At 35.3% G+C, this 14,781-nt stretch overlaps 1 protein-coding gene and 1 long non-coding RNA gene across 2 annotated transcripts; one reads left to right on the forward strand and one right to left on the reverse strand.

Moving 5' to 3' along the window:
- Nucleotides 1–1,820: 1,820 nt before the first annotated feature.
- LOC137716905 (amino acid permease 8-like) lies at nt 1,821–5,854 on the forward strand. The gene is made up of 7 exons (XM_068456257.2): nt 1,821–1,988; nt 3,210–3,443; nt 3,703–3,796; nt 3,903–4,120; nt 4,340–4,467; nt 4,593–4,820; nt 5,344–5,854. The coding sequence occupies exons 1-7, from the start codon at nt 1,865–1,867 to the stop codon at nt 5,764–5,766; spliced, it is 1,449 nt and encodes a 482-aa protein (XP_068312358.1). The 5' UTR covers nt 1,821–1,864; the 3' UTR covers nt 5,767–5,854.
- A 7,685-nt stretch (nt 5,855–13,539) lies between these two features.
- On the reverse strand, nt 13,540–14,126 carry LOC148695193 (uncharacterized). The gene is made up of 2 exons (XR_015965175.1): nt 13,914–14,126; nt 13,540–13,813 (listed from the first exon to the last, which is right to left on the reverse strand). It is a non-coding gene; the product is annotated as an uncharacterized LOC148695193 (long non-coding RNA).
- Between the last annotated feature and the right edge of the window lie 655 nt (nt 14,127–14,781).

Genomic DNA, 14,781 nt, shown 5'->3' on the forward strand with positions numbered 1-14,781 from the left:
AGAGATTTTAACTAAGGAGTTGGCGATCCTTTACCTACTTAACTAAGGAAAAACTGTGAATTTTTGCACGGATCGGTTATTGATGTTGTCAGAGTTTGAGGCCCTGCCTTCAGAGCTCAAGTGAGAGAGAGCTGCTGAGCTTGAAAAAGAAAGAAAATAAAACACACAGCTTTTGGAACGGGGAATTGGCACCATGTGAAAAGAAGAAAAAAATATAATAAAAAAAAGGTTTTGGAATGGGGCATCGGCAACATGTGAAAAGAAAAAATTAAAAAAATAAAAATAATTTTTTTAATAGAAAGTAGTACAACGAGACCGATTAAAAATCCTATCCGAAATTATAAAATAAAATTATTTTGTATTATTTTTAAAAAAATATTAATATTTTATTGTCTATTGCCAGGGTTATTCAGTGTACGGATGGAGATGCAAAAGGCAGTTACTGTTCATTAAGGGCAGTTACTGTTCATTGGATGAATTAAATAGTAAATAGTCCGATGGGGCCTTAATTAGCAACAATGAAACTGCTCTTAAAGTAATTTGAAATATTGTATAAAATTAGGGGTGGTTTGGTATGGGATACCATACCGAAACTAGTATCCCGAATCCCAAACCGAAATTTTTCGGGACGGGAATTTGAAGACCAATCCCAAACCAAATTTTCGGGAATCCCAAATTTCGGGATTTTGGGACAAATCGGGAATCCCAAATTGAAATATGAAATTATGAATTGTTCTTCAAATATATAATTCAAGAACACATTCATGAACTAGGAATTTCATTTCATTCACACTACCATTTAATTGAACACTGGCATGCTTGACTCTTTTTATCATAGTCAAAATTCAAATTAATTAAACTCTTTTTGCAATCTGTTGAGAGACAAAAGAATCAAGCCTTCTGAAATCATCAGCCATGGCAACAGCAATAATAAAATCCACATGAATATCAAACAGAACATGAAAAATATGCAAGGTGTAGGGCATTCTAGGTTGCTGAGCATGAATTAGAAACTACTAGCATCAATTATAAAAGAATAATATATATATGTATAAATATATATATATATATAATAATTAATATTATATATTTTCGGTTTGGTATGGGATTCCCGAAATATCGAGAAGCCAATCCCGAATCCCATACCGAAATTTTGGGATTGGTTCGGGATAGCATCCCCAAAATTTCGGGAATTTCGGTTTGGGAAATTTTTGGTTTGGGATCGGGATTTTTTCGGTTCGGTTCGGGATTTTCGGGAATATTTTCCACCCCTATATAAAATAACACATGCACGATAAGAAAGTATTAATGCATCCACCATTTTTGAGAGTGGAAGTTTGTAGTCTTGTAGATATCTATATATCCAGATACTTTAAGAAAAGAGATTATATTCTCTTTTTTTTTTCAAAAGGAAATTAGTTGGGGGTTCAAACAACATTGAACTTTAACAATCTAAATTATTTATTTTCAAGATACATCTCATAAATCATTTTAGCAAAATATTAACCAAATCGGAAATATTTGAGGTATCTTAGTGAGTTCAAAGAAATTGACGAACACTATAGTCTAAGAAACATTGAAATTTTATCGTGACAAATTGAATGAGCAAATGATTTTTAATTGAACTGAATTTTTGTAAGGATGATGTATGAATCGAGATTTACAACATAAACAATTCAGATTGTTAAAGTTTGATGTGAAGTGAGTCCCATAACTAATTCCTTCTTTCTTTTTTTTTCAAAAATGAGAGTCCCTCCCCATAAAGGGCCCATCTATATATCTATATACATATCTATGTATCTATACTCATCTCCCAAAGACTCTGCAGAGTTTTATCTGAAAGGAAGAGCTTCCTTAGGCAGACATGGCGAGTACTACTAGCGTGATTGATCATGAATTTCAGAATGAATTATGTGAAATTGGTTTCAATCCTCTCCAAAATGGAGAAAAAGCAGATGTAGACGATGACGGAAAATCGAAAAGAACTGGTATGTTCTTTTTAGTTTCTCTCTGCCATGTTTTTAACCTCTTTTTCGCTATATACAGGCTTACTTTCATCTTGTTTTCAATATATCTCCTGTAATAAAATTGATCTCTTTTCTCCTTTAATAAATTTATCTACCTTCTTTTTCTTTTCCTTCCAATATTTGGGCTGAGGAAGACTGGGTGGAAACTGGCAATTACATAAGAATTACCTAGAAGCAGCAGTTCAGAAATAAAAAAAATAAAAAATTTTGATGTCTAGATTATTGCATCGTTTTGCTGATAAAAAAATAGCATATATTCCTGGTTTCTTTAGGAGAAAATTGCATTTATTTTAAATATTACACGAAGTATTAATTTAGAGTGGTGCTATTTACACACATTTTTTTACTTTCTATACGTTCTTCTTAATTTGTGACCGTCGGATAGAATGAATTGAAAAAAATGAAAAGATAAAAATTAACAATGTATATGAAAGGTAAAAATGAGTGTCAGATATACGTAATTGTGTATGCAAAAAAAATATTTCAAGTATGCCTTGAATAATTTTCTTAGAAAAAAGGTGGTAAAAAAACCTTCAATAGAGTCATAGAGTCTTTTTATTTGGGTCAACTGAAATACAGCCATTTATGCATGTAACAAACTTTCTTTGGAAACTACTATTAATAATTTGGAAATTAATTAATGTAGTCAGATTCTGGTTTTGTTTGGGCTTTTTGTTTGAATTTAACAATTTGAAAATATTTCCGCATATATATGCAAAAAAAAACAATTTGAAAATCAAAATTAGACGGCTCATTTTTAGAGTAGGATTGAAATCTTCTCTGAATCTCCTTTGTGCTGACACTCGAATCAATTAATAATGGCTGTTCATCAATTAATACTGGTTGTTCATCAACTAGGAAAAATTTTCCTTGTGATCGGAACACAAAAAGTGTACACCACGTGTTTTTATACAAGTTGTGGGAAATTGTATTTTTTAAGTTATTAACTTTTTAACATACATATCTCACCATTTGTATAATGACACGTGGTGTACCACCTCGTGTTCCCGTCACATTAAAAAATCTCTCCATCAACTAATACAGGCTGTTTATACAAGATAGTGCGACTTAAATTAGATTTTAATTTTTTAACATTTTTTTTCACATGCAAGTGCAACGAGGCGCTCGACCTCTTCCTTCGTCAAAAGATATTAATCTTCTTTTTATGTGGCATATATGCAGGGACAGTGTGGAGTGCGTGTGCACACATAATCACAGCATCAGTAGGTGCTGGAGTGCTCTCTTTGGCATGGGCAATGGCTCAACTTGGCTGGCTTGGTGGCATTTCCATTCTCTTGTTCTGCACATTTGGTGCACTTTATGCTGCTACTCTCTTAGCAGATTGCTACAGATTCCCAGACCCAGTCACTGGCAAGAGAAATTACTCTTACATGGAGGCTGTCAAAGCCTATTTAGGTAAAATACTCATACGATTTAATTGGAAACTCTCATGCAAATTTATGTTTGGAAAATGCTCTAGTCCACCGCCACTGCTATTCAAAGTGAATGAAATACCGTTATTGCATCAGACAGAAATGGATACGTGGGTTGCTTACGTGGTATTACATTCACTTTGAATAGTACGTAGAGTAGTAAATTAGAGCATTTTCCGTTATTTTTCATGGTCAAATTTTTGTTACTACTATATTTGTCTTTAATTTCTTCAACCTATTAGGCGGAACAATTTACAAGTTCTGTGGATTGATGATATATTTAAATCTTGCTACCATTGGAGTTGGCTTTACGATAACTACGGCAAAGAGCATGATGTAAGTTTTTTTCTTATTTGTTCTTTATTTGCAGATGAAAAATTAAGAAATTAATATCACTAGACTAATAACTAATTCGAATTTTTATGTGAATTTGAGTAATCAGAGCCATACAGAAATCGAATTGCCATCGCAAACATGGTAGTGATGACCCATGCAAGTTCTCCAACATTCCACATGTGATTGCATTTGGAATTGTAGAAATTCTCTTATCACAACTCCCAAATTTTCACAAGCTCTCTTGGCTCTCAAAGCTTGCAGCAATTATGTCTTTTGGGTATGCCTTTATCGGAATTGGACTTTCCATGTCAAAAATCATAGCAGGTAAGTTCTCTCCGTCCAAAAAACTATTGACAAAGTTTTACGTATGTGGCACTACATACTCACACAAAAAGTGGGCTCCATTGCAGGCATGTTGGTTTCGCCTAAGCCTATCATTTGTGTCAGTAGTGCCACATATTGACATGACGTCCGTATATAAGAACTTCTTCAAACTAGGATAATAGTACAATCTAGAAATAATTTAAAATTTTGATTGGGCAGGGCATGGAGGAAAAACTTCTCTTGCAGGAGCGGACCTGCCTTTATCTGAAAAAATTTGGAGGATGTTTGCAGCAGCTGGAGATATTGCCTTTGCTTGCTCATATGCTCTAGTGCTTTTGGATATCCAAGTGAGACATCCCAATTGCCAAGTCAATTAATTAGTTCTTTCTTTTCTCACTTATAAAAAATATACTGACGCTTTTTCTATTTAGGTTTAGTTTTATACATTATATTGCATTTTATTAATTTTCAGGACACTCTAAAGACATCGCCACCAGAAAACAAAGTGATGAAGAAGGCTGTGTCAGTAGCGGGTTTGGTTATGTTAATATTGTTCATGATGTGTGGTACGTTGGGATATGCTGCATTTGGAGATAAAACCCCAGAAAACCTACTAGCTGGTTTTGGAGATGATGTAGCCTTCTGGCTTGTTGATATGGCTAATGTTTTCATTGTGGTGCACATAGTTGGTGCATATCAGGTACATATATTATATATATACCTTTTCCCTAAATTTATGCTTCTCAAGTGTGCTCAAACATGAAGACAACAATATCACGTCAGAAGATTTTATTTTGCTAGATAGTTTGACACGTTACGTTTTTTATAACTGACAATCTAAACTCACTACAAGAATACATTCCAATAGTTTAGTAGCATAAAATGAGGTGAGTAAAAGCACTATGAGTGCCTAATAATAACATGCATGACTATCAGTGAGTAAAAGCTTTAGCCACCCTATCATTTGTGCCACTTATGTTAGTGACTGTTGATGATGTTTTCTTAGTGATTATTGATATAAATCTTGTTTAAATATGTCAAATTAACAATATAATAACATAATATTTCATATTATAAATATTATAAATATAATATGTTATTCCTCATGAGCTAAGTGAAATATTATATATCTAAATATGTTGTTCGAATTGACATTTTTAATAATATAACAAGTTAGACTGTTAATGTATAAACTTAAGGTCGGTGTTATTCTATTTGAGCAGGTACTTTGCCAACCGGTGTTTCGTGTTATTGAACTATTGGCTAGAAGGAGGTGGCCGAAGTCCAAGTTCGTAAACAGGGAGATCCCAATCAGACTAGGGAAGGTAAAGTTTAACATCAACATGTTTAGGATGTCATGGAGGACAGCCTATGGGGTGTTGGTCTCGTTTCTTTCCATAGCTCTGCCATTCTTCTCCGACATGCTTGGCCTTCTTGGAGCCCTGGCCTACTGGCCACTCATAGTGTACCTTCCGGTGAAGATGCACATTGTGCAGAACAAGATTGGGAAATGTACAATTAGATGGTTTGGGCTCCAATTGTTTAACTTTTTGTGCTTGCTTCTTTCTTTGGCCGCAGCATCTGGTGCCATTCATGGTCTGTATAAGGGTCTCAAAGCCTACAAGGTCTTCCAATTTAAAGAGTGAAGTGTGTAAAGCAACTGATTATGTTGCAGAAATGTAATAATGCAGAAATGACCATGAAGATTTTAGAGAGATAAGGAAAGAAATGTAGAGAGAAAGAGAAATGTATTGTTATAATATTTTCTATCTTGTTGAATTACATTCATTACATTTGTTATATATTCACACCACAAGCTTGTTCACTAAGACTCCTTATAACTACCTTAACCTCCTTATAACAAACCTACTAATCCATTGACACATGGCACACTATCTAACCATTCATTATATACTGTTAACATCCTCCCTCAAGCTCAGGAGGAGGATCACGAAGGTTGAGATTGCAACAATGAGCACGAAACAATGGTGCAGAAAGCCCCTTTGTCAGGATATCAACAAATTGCTCAGTAGAAGAAACAAACTGCATATGAAGTAATTGTTTAGCAACCCTTTCCCGAACAAAATGTATGTCAATCTCAATATGTTTGGTTCTTTGATGCATCACTGGATTGCAGGTAAGAGCAATTGCGGACAAATTATCACAAAACATTGTTGAAGGAGTTAATATGTCAATCTGCAGAAATGCAAGAATCTGTTTTATCCAATCGATCTCAGTAGCTGTTGTAGCAATGGCTCTATATTCTACTTCCGTTGATGAGCGAGATACTGTATTTTGCTTCTTGGATGATCACGATATTGGATTATTCCCTAAGAAAGCAACAAATCCAGTTGTGGATCTTCTGTTATTGTGATCCCCTACCCAGTCAGCATCACTAAATGTATTCAACTCCAACTCACCTTTGACATATTGAATACCATAATGTTGAGTCCCTTTAAGATATCGTAATATCCGTTTGACAGCCAAGTAATGGGACTCCATAGGACAATGCATGAACTGACAGACCTGATGCACAGAAAATGCAATGTCGGGTCTTGTGAAGGTGAGATATTGTAATGCTCCCACGATGCTTCTGTACAACACAGGATTATCAAATGGTGTTCCATCATCCTTAAGAAGCTGATGATGAGGCAAGCAAGGAGTGGCACAAGGCTTTGACTGATGCGTTTCTGTCCTTGTCAACAGATCATTAACATACTTATGCTGGGAAAGAAATAACCCTTCTGCAGTTTGTGTAATTTGAATTCCAAGAAAATAGTGGAGTGATCCCAGATCCTTTATATCAAATTCTGTTGCCAATGCAGCAATGACTTCTGGAATGACAGTGGTTGCACTCCCTGTGATGATTATATCATCCACATAAAGAAGGAGGATGACAACCCCAGATTCAGTGTGTTTGACAAACAAGGAAGTATCTGCATAAGTCGTTTGAAACCCCAGAGAAGGCAGAAAATTAGTAAACCTCTCATTCCATGCCTTTGGGGCTTGTTTGAGACTATATAGAGACTTGTGAAGTTTGCATGCTGATGATGAATAGATAGAATCCACAAAACCAGGAGGTTGTGCCATGTAAACCTCTTCTTGCAAGATTCCATGCAAAAATGCATTTTTGACATCAAGCTGTCTTAAATCCCAACCAAACTGTGCAGCTAAAGCAAGAACAAGTCTCACTGTAGTAGGCTTAACTACAGGGCTGAATGTTTCACCATAATCTATCTCTGCCTCTTGATTGAACCCCTTAGCCACAAGCCTAGCCTTGTATCTTGAAATAGTTCCATTGGCATGCCTCTTTATCTTAAAAACCCACTTACACCCCACAAGATTTCTATTTGATGGTAAGGGAACCAAGGACCAAGTGTGCTGAGAATGTAAGGCTTGGATTTCCTCTTCCATAGCTTTAAACCATACTGGAGATTTCAGAGCAGATTTGTAAGAAACTGGTTCAATTTGAGATAAATCCACTTCTGTATTCTCGGAGGCCATGGCAAAGAATGCTTTCTTCTTGACAATGCCACTTTTGGATCGTGTTTGCATAGGGTGTAAGTTTAATGGAGGAATAGGAAGAATTACTTGTAAAGTTTCTGGTTGAAACTCAGGAACCACAGGGATGGCAGAGGAAATACACTGGGGTGAAGTGCCAGTAATGGGTTGTCTTGTGTCTTCTGTTGATGGTGACTGAGATGGATCCAGTGTATTGGGAAACTGGAGAAATCTGGCATTGGCAGAATTAGGGGTAACACTAGGACTAGACACAAAAAAGGTTGATGGTGCTCCAACAATTGTATTGGTATTAGTAACAGACACTGAACTCACAGGATTTTGAGAACTAGACCTCTGTGAATGGATATATGACTTTGAGACAAAAGAGGAATATGGGAAATCACACTCATCAAATATCACATGCCTTGAGATGTAAGATCGCTTTGAGCTAACATCAAAACAAATATAGCCCTTGTACTTAGATGCATATCCCAGAAAATGCATATGTTGGTTTTAGGTTGAAGTTTGTTACTAGTATAAGGCTTTAAGAATGGGAAACATGCACAACCAAAAATCTTCAGGTGTTGAACATTTGGAACAGATTGAAAAAGAACCTCAAATGGGGATTGGTTATTTATAGTTGAGGAAGACATCATGTTGATAAGGTAGACTGCAGTTTGACAAGCAAATGACCAGAAAAATGCAGGTAGGGATGCAGTCTGTAGCAATGTGATTGAGGTTTCAACAATATGTCTATGTTTTCTTTCTGCCAGTCCATTTTGCTCTGGAGTATAAGGACATGAAATTTGATGAGTGATTCCCTTGTCTATAAAAAAAGATTGAAAAACAATACTTGTATACTCCCCACCCCCATCACTCTGTAAGGTTTTAATACTGACTGCAAAGTGATTGAAAATGAATTGATATAACCGAATAAACACAGAACATACTTCACTTTTATTATGCAAAGGAAACAACCAATAATATCTAGTGCATTCATCAATGAATGTCACATAGTATTTGTATCCATCAATAGAGGTACAGAGAGCAGGGCCCCATACATCACTATGCACTATTTCAAAGGGAATTACATATTTTGACACAGATGGGGAAAAAGGTAACTTGCTGAATTTGCCTTGTAAGCAAGAATGACACAAAGAAGGTAATACATCAGAAGAAACTGGAATATTAGATTTTCTAAGTATAGTGGAGACAATAGAATTTGAGGGGTGACCTAGTCTACTATGCCAGAAACTGGAATGCACTTGTTGTCCAAGAAATGCAGCTTTAAATCCTTGATGCTTAAGCACAGTTGGTCTGGATATTGGTATTGGATATAACCCATTACTACACTTCCCCTTGTACAGAATCCTCCCTGTGGCTTTGTCCTGAATCCAGAAATAAAAAGCATAAAAAATTAGCCAACAATTGTTATCGAGACAGAGTCTGTGCACAGATAACAGATTCTGAGTAATTCTCGGAACATATAACACTGAATTAAGCTTCAACTTTTGAGTAGGTGTATGAATGACAGATGAACCAGTATGTGAAATTGATAAACCTACACCATTGGCAGTTTGAATGGTCCCTGTGGATGGGAAAGGCGTAGCCAAGGAAAGATTCTGCAAGTCTGCAGTGAGATGATTTGTTGCTCCTGAATCTGTAAGCCAAAACTGCTGAGAAAAAGCATTTGATGTTGGAGTGGATAGTGAGGAGTTGACATGCATTGCAGTCATTTGATGAGTGATGCCAGACATATTTGCATTTCGAAAATGGCAAAACTGGGCAGTGTGATTCTTCTTGCCGCAAATCTGGCACCCTTCAACTATAACAGCCTCTATATTTCTGAATCGACATGTATCAGCAAGAGATCCAAGATCGAGATAACCGTTCAAGCAAGAATAGCTTGATTGGCGAATGACACCATGTAAAGCAACTGATTATGTTGCAGAAATGTAATAATGCAGAAATGACTATGAAGATTTTAGAGAGATAAGCAAAGAAATGTAGAGAGAAAGAGAAATGTATTGTTATAATATTTTCTATCTTGTTGAATTACATTCATTACATTTGTTATTATTCACACCACAAGCTTGTTCACTAAGACTCCTTATAACTACCTTAACCTCCTTATAACAAACCTACTAATCCATTGACACATGGCACACTATCTAACCATTCATTATATACTGTTAACAAAGTGAACCAAAAATTAGTAAATGCTTCGATATCGGCATATAGCTATGTGTATTAGATAAAAGGATTTTGCTACGAACAGATGCCTTGGGCGAGTTGCAACTGACTTAAGTGTTGTTATTAGATATAATTTGAGAAGTTTATGTAAGAACAATGTCATTAGGCTCTTATAGTATCCTATTAACCACTCCATTAACATGTTTGGTGTTCAAAAAGAGCAATTATTTTCTTAATTTTTACATGATGAAGTAGTCTAGTTACTAGATGGTATACTTTTGCTTATGCAGCCTTCATTTTCTACGTTCACATATGCTTTTTTTTCCAAAGGTATTCTGCTTTTTTCTTCTCTCTTTTTAAGCATTTCAAACTTCTAAAAGTGGTATATGGAAGCCACTTAGGCACTTTAGACTAATCTAAATCTTTTTTGGAGCACAAAATTGGATGCATATCTATGTGCCTATTATCAATGTTATCAAAAGCACCAAATATCAAAGTGCTCTAATAATCTAAAATCACAAAACATGTGTGATAATAGATTCTAAATTATGTTATAACATCACAATGATCATTTAATCTAACAATACTGAGTAGTTCTGTTTTGTTAGTGCTGAGTTCAAATCTTATAAATAATAATTGTTGATAAAAGAAAGTATGAGCAAACACGATAATTAGGATGACATTCTTCTGACGTGTCATCTCAACTTTCAACTTAGTTATGAGCTCTCCTAATCTCTTAAAACGTGTTATTTACCTTTGGGTACTGATGAGTCGATATTTTACTATATATTTTACCCTATTATTAGTATTAATTTATTGGTTATTTTGGTAGAATTTTGATACTTTGTAATGTATTTTCAATGTAGGGCATTCATTCCTCTAGAGAAAAAAGTGATCAAACGGATGAATTTTGGAGTGATTCCAATTGGAGGATGTTCTTGTGCCTTTCAAGATAATTGTATCAAAATTCCAGATTTTTCTACCAAGCCGTTTGACTGTGGCGATGAAATTAAGGCCCAGCGTGCAGCTTTCCCAGATTGATGTTTCTGGACTCTTTGGGTATTTTAGAGGTCAAGATGGTATATTTTGAGGAAGATTTCTTCTGAGAATTTGTAGGGGACGTCTTCATCTTTCAAAAGAGACCTTTTGGGACAAAATCATAGTTGATTTGGTCGGTCAAAAGTGTGATTTTCTGAGAACTCCGAATTCTAGTTCAAATAGGAAACCTTTTATTTTCTGTTTTATCATTTAATTATGTTTCCTAGTTTTATACTAAGACCTGTTCAAGGTAGGGTTTTATTTTCTAGTAGTATAAATAAGACTTTTTAGCCATTAAAAGAGGGGGGAGAACGCAATACTTTGGCTTTAGAGAGCCTTGACGATTCAAGTTTGTTTTCAAGGTGTTTTCTATCCATGTTTTTAATAATATTTTGTTTTATGGTTGTTAGTAACTAGTTTCGTTTGCTAGGGCGAGGCCACGAGCCTTAGCAAGAATATGTAGTTTCTTTTCAATTTGCTTATGATATTATACATACGTATTTTGAATTATTAATCATTGTGCTTTAAACCATTAGGATGTTTAGAAAAGTAATTTGATGCAATTTTGGCAGAGGGTTGTCCCTGAAATTGGCACTGGCTTCTTATGGTTAATATGTGTAACTTCTTAGGATGGACGACATGTCTTAAGGGTTATATGGTTTTTCAGAAGGTTTTCATAAAATTTAATGAGTCTTGCATGTTCACGTTCGATCGTCACGGACGGGTTGCATGTTAGATATACGTTCGATGTTGGAGGTTCCAAGTAGGGTATACTTTAGGAAAACCTAACCTTCGAAATATGAATGTGTAATTCATAAGTAATTGAAAGAACTATTTAGGATTGTTAAGGTGACGGCGAAACCCTAGTGCTCAAATTGATATTCAAAACTATTTTCTTTTGTTTTCTTTACTTTCCCAATTTATTTAATCGTTTTTTTTAATTAAATTCGTTTTTAATATTTTAGGTCATAAAATCAGCATTTTCCAAATTTTGTTTTCAAATAGTTAATTAAGATTTGGTATTTACATGAATTATTCATTCAATCCCTGTGGAAAACTACCTTGCTTGAGCTGTTATACTACGACAACTTTGTACTCTTGCAAGTATTTTTAAATCTTTTTATCCCTACTTTTGTAGGTGGTAAAATTCCTATCAAGAAATTGGCGTCGTTGCCGGGAATTGTTTTAAATAATTTGTGTTGTTTATCATATTCTTAGTTAATTATTTTTGTATATAACTTTTTATTTACTTGATTTTGATTTTGTTTTATTTTTTATTTTTAGGTTACAATTTGTGCGACAATGGACTGTGTTCCTCTTCCTAGATTCAATATACAACCAAGAGGACCGCCTTTATGGGTCACATTTGCAAAATGGGGTTTCTTATGATTTAACCCTACAATTTGTGCTCTTTGCTATTTGAAGACGAATGATATTTTGCAGTGTCCCAAGAGAGAATATTTTCATCAGTTTGTCCAGAAGCATATCGATATGAAACCGACTCAAAAAGGCATTGGAACAATCCTTATTCAGAGTTCTACACTCCAAGTTTGAAAAAACATCTTGAGCAGTATTTTGAGAAGTTTAATGTGCCACAAAAGCTTTCAGTGGAAGACAAACTCTCTAAATTGTTGGAATCAACTGAGTTGTACATCGAAAGAAATAATCACGAATTTCAGATTCAACCATTAATAAATCGTGGGAAAAGCTATGATGATCAAAAGGAAATTGGTGTAGAAACGGAAGAGCAATCTGCCAGCCAATCATGCCCAAGGGAGGAAACACCACCTGCTGATCGTGAAACAATTTCCCCACAATCTTCTCCTCCCCAAGTTTATGTGCCACCAGAACCCTTCCCAACAGGGTTGCACGAATGCACAAAAATTGATATGTTAGAAGCTGTTTATTCAAAATCAGTATATCAGACATCACATGATCAGCTTTTGAATACTCTGACCATTTTGGATTTGAAGCAACCGGCTACTGATTCAGAAAATTCTGGTTGCTGAATTGGACACGCAAACATCACAATTCATCAAATTTAAAGAAAATCAGGATGAATTCCGTGACAACCAAATTCCTCGTAAAGAAATTCTGCCAGTGCAGAGGTTGTGGGCCTTAAATACAAGGTTCAAGGCAGCTCGACGGAAACATAAACCTCACTGGAAACAACCTTATTTGAGCACAAAGATTCATTTACATAGAAGGGCAATTATGAAGAATTCAACCACTGATAAACAACAACTCATTCCATACCTACTGTTGTCGTATGATGCTATCAAGAAGTAGTTAACTCCAAGGGAACAAATGACGTGATCTTCAATTCTTTCCTCTACGTCTAGCTATAGACGTTAACTAAAACGCTAATTGGGAGGCAACCCAATTTTTCTAACTCTTTTCTTTTTATTTCGTTTATTTTATTTTCCTGTTTTTATTGCTAATTACAAAAATCAGAAAAAAAAAATCAGAAAATTGAAAGAAAAAAAAAATTGCAACTTTTAATTCTTGTTATTTTTCTTTACTTATCTAATTAGGTTTTTGATTTGTGATTGCAGGCTGCATTCGGAATTGATTCGGTCTAATCTCAACTACGTGTGGATTCATACATACACCGTTCATTCACCAATATACATGACCATGTGAAAACCTATAATACATGCATGATTCTACAATCGGGGATCCAAGTGTGTAGAAGGGTCCATATATCACATATCAAGTTTTGCGCAGATTTTCCCCAGCAATCATAATCAGGAGACATGCAAAATAAATACAGTCATACATGATATATGGACACAGAGACAAATTCCAAAGGGCGGTATACTGATGCATCGCATTATACACAGATCCAGTGACTTCCTTCCACAGATTCAGATGAAGAAACAGCGGCATAAGTTTGGGGGACTATGCCAAAACTGTTCTGCTACAAATCGGTGCTTGATTTCTCTTTGTCACTCGAGTTTCCTTGCACAGATAAAGACCGCATGCATGTGTTAGTTTTGGTTTATTTTACTGCAATGCACAAATCGAAACTGAAACATAGAAGTTTGGTGGAGAGTTTTACCTTTGCGTCTTTCGGCTTTTGGATCGGACGGAAATGAAGCCTACAATTCTGTTTGCAGGCATGACGAACTCTATGAACCTCTCTTTGTTGTGTTGTAGATGAGTGAGAGAGAGAGAGAGAGAGTGAGAGAGACATCTCATCTTTGGAGAAATATGGAGGCTAGGGGTTGGAAAACCGTTTGGCTCTGGGCTCGAGATGGCTCTGAGCAATGACAAATGATGGCAAAAGGGTGTGTGTTCATTTGTATAGTGGAGCTTTAGGGTTTCAGTCACCCATGTGTATTGCGCGTGTTCCAGGCGTGTGACTTGTGTTTGTGGTGTTTGCAATCACGTGGGCTGGTTTTCAAATCAGTGCATGGGTCATTTCAGGGCTCAGTTTCTTTTGGTTCCCAGGGCTGCCAGTCATGCTCCGTGTTTCTTTGCAGTTTGCATCAGGCCCCTTGTCAAATGCCAAGCGTGGGCTGTTTTTCAAAACCAGGTGCATTCTTTTCTTTTCTTTTCTTTCTTTATTATTTATTTTGTCACTTTTCATTTCGTTTTTGTTGTTTGTCAATCGTATTTTTTTAATTATTGTTAGGTTTAGTTAGGTTTCGTTTTAATATTTAATTTTCGGTGTAAGGTTGTTTCTTTTTTTTTTTTTTTCTTTTTTTTTTCTTTTCCACAGTGATTTAATAAGTTTGGGGGTGGGAAATAAGAATTTTTAGATTTTTAATTTTTGAGTCAAAGTTTAAAAAATTTCAAATTTTAAGTTAATATCCATAGATTAATTTAAACGTTAGAACAAATGGACATGATGAAAGTTAATCCCATAATAGAGTTTTTTCTATTTATTGTTGCTTAGACACTAATTCATGAGTTATACTTTGAAA

This window comes from Pyrus communis, chromosome 8, assembly GCF_041283825.1.
Source record: "Pyrus communis isolate YQ-2024b chromosome 8, ASM4128382v1, whole genome shotgun sequence".
Classification (NCBI taxonomy): Eukaryota; Viridiplantae; Streptophyta; class Magnoliopsida; order Rosales; family Rosaceae; genus Pyrus; species Pyrus communis.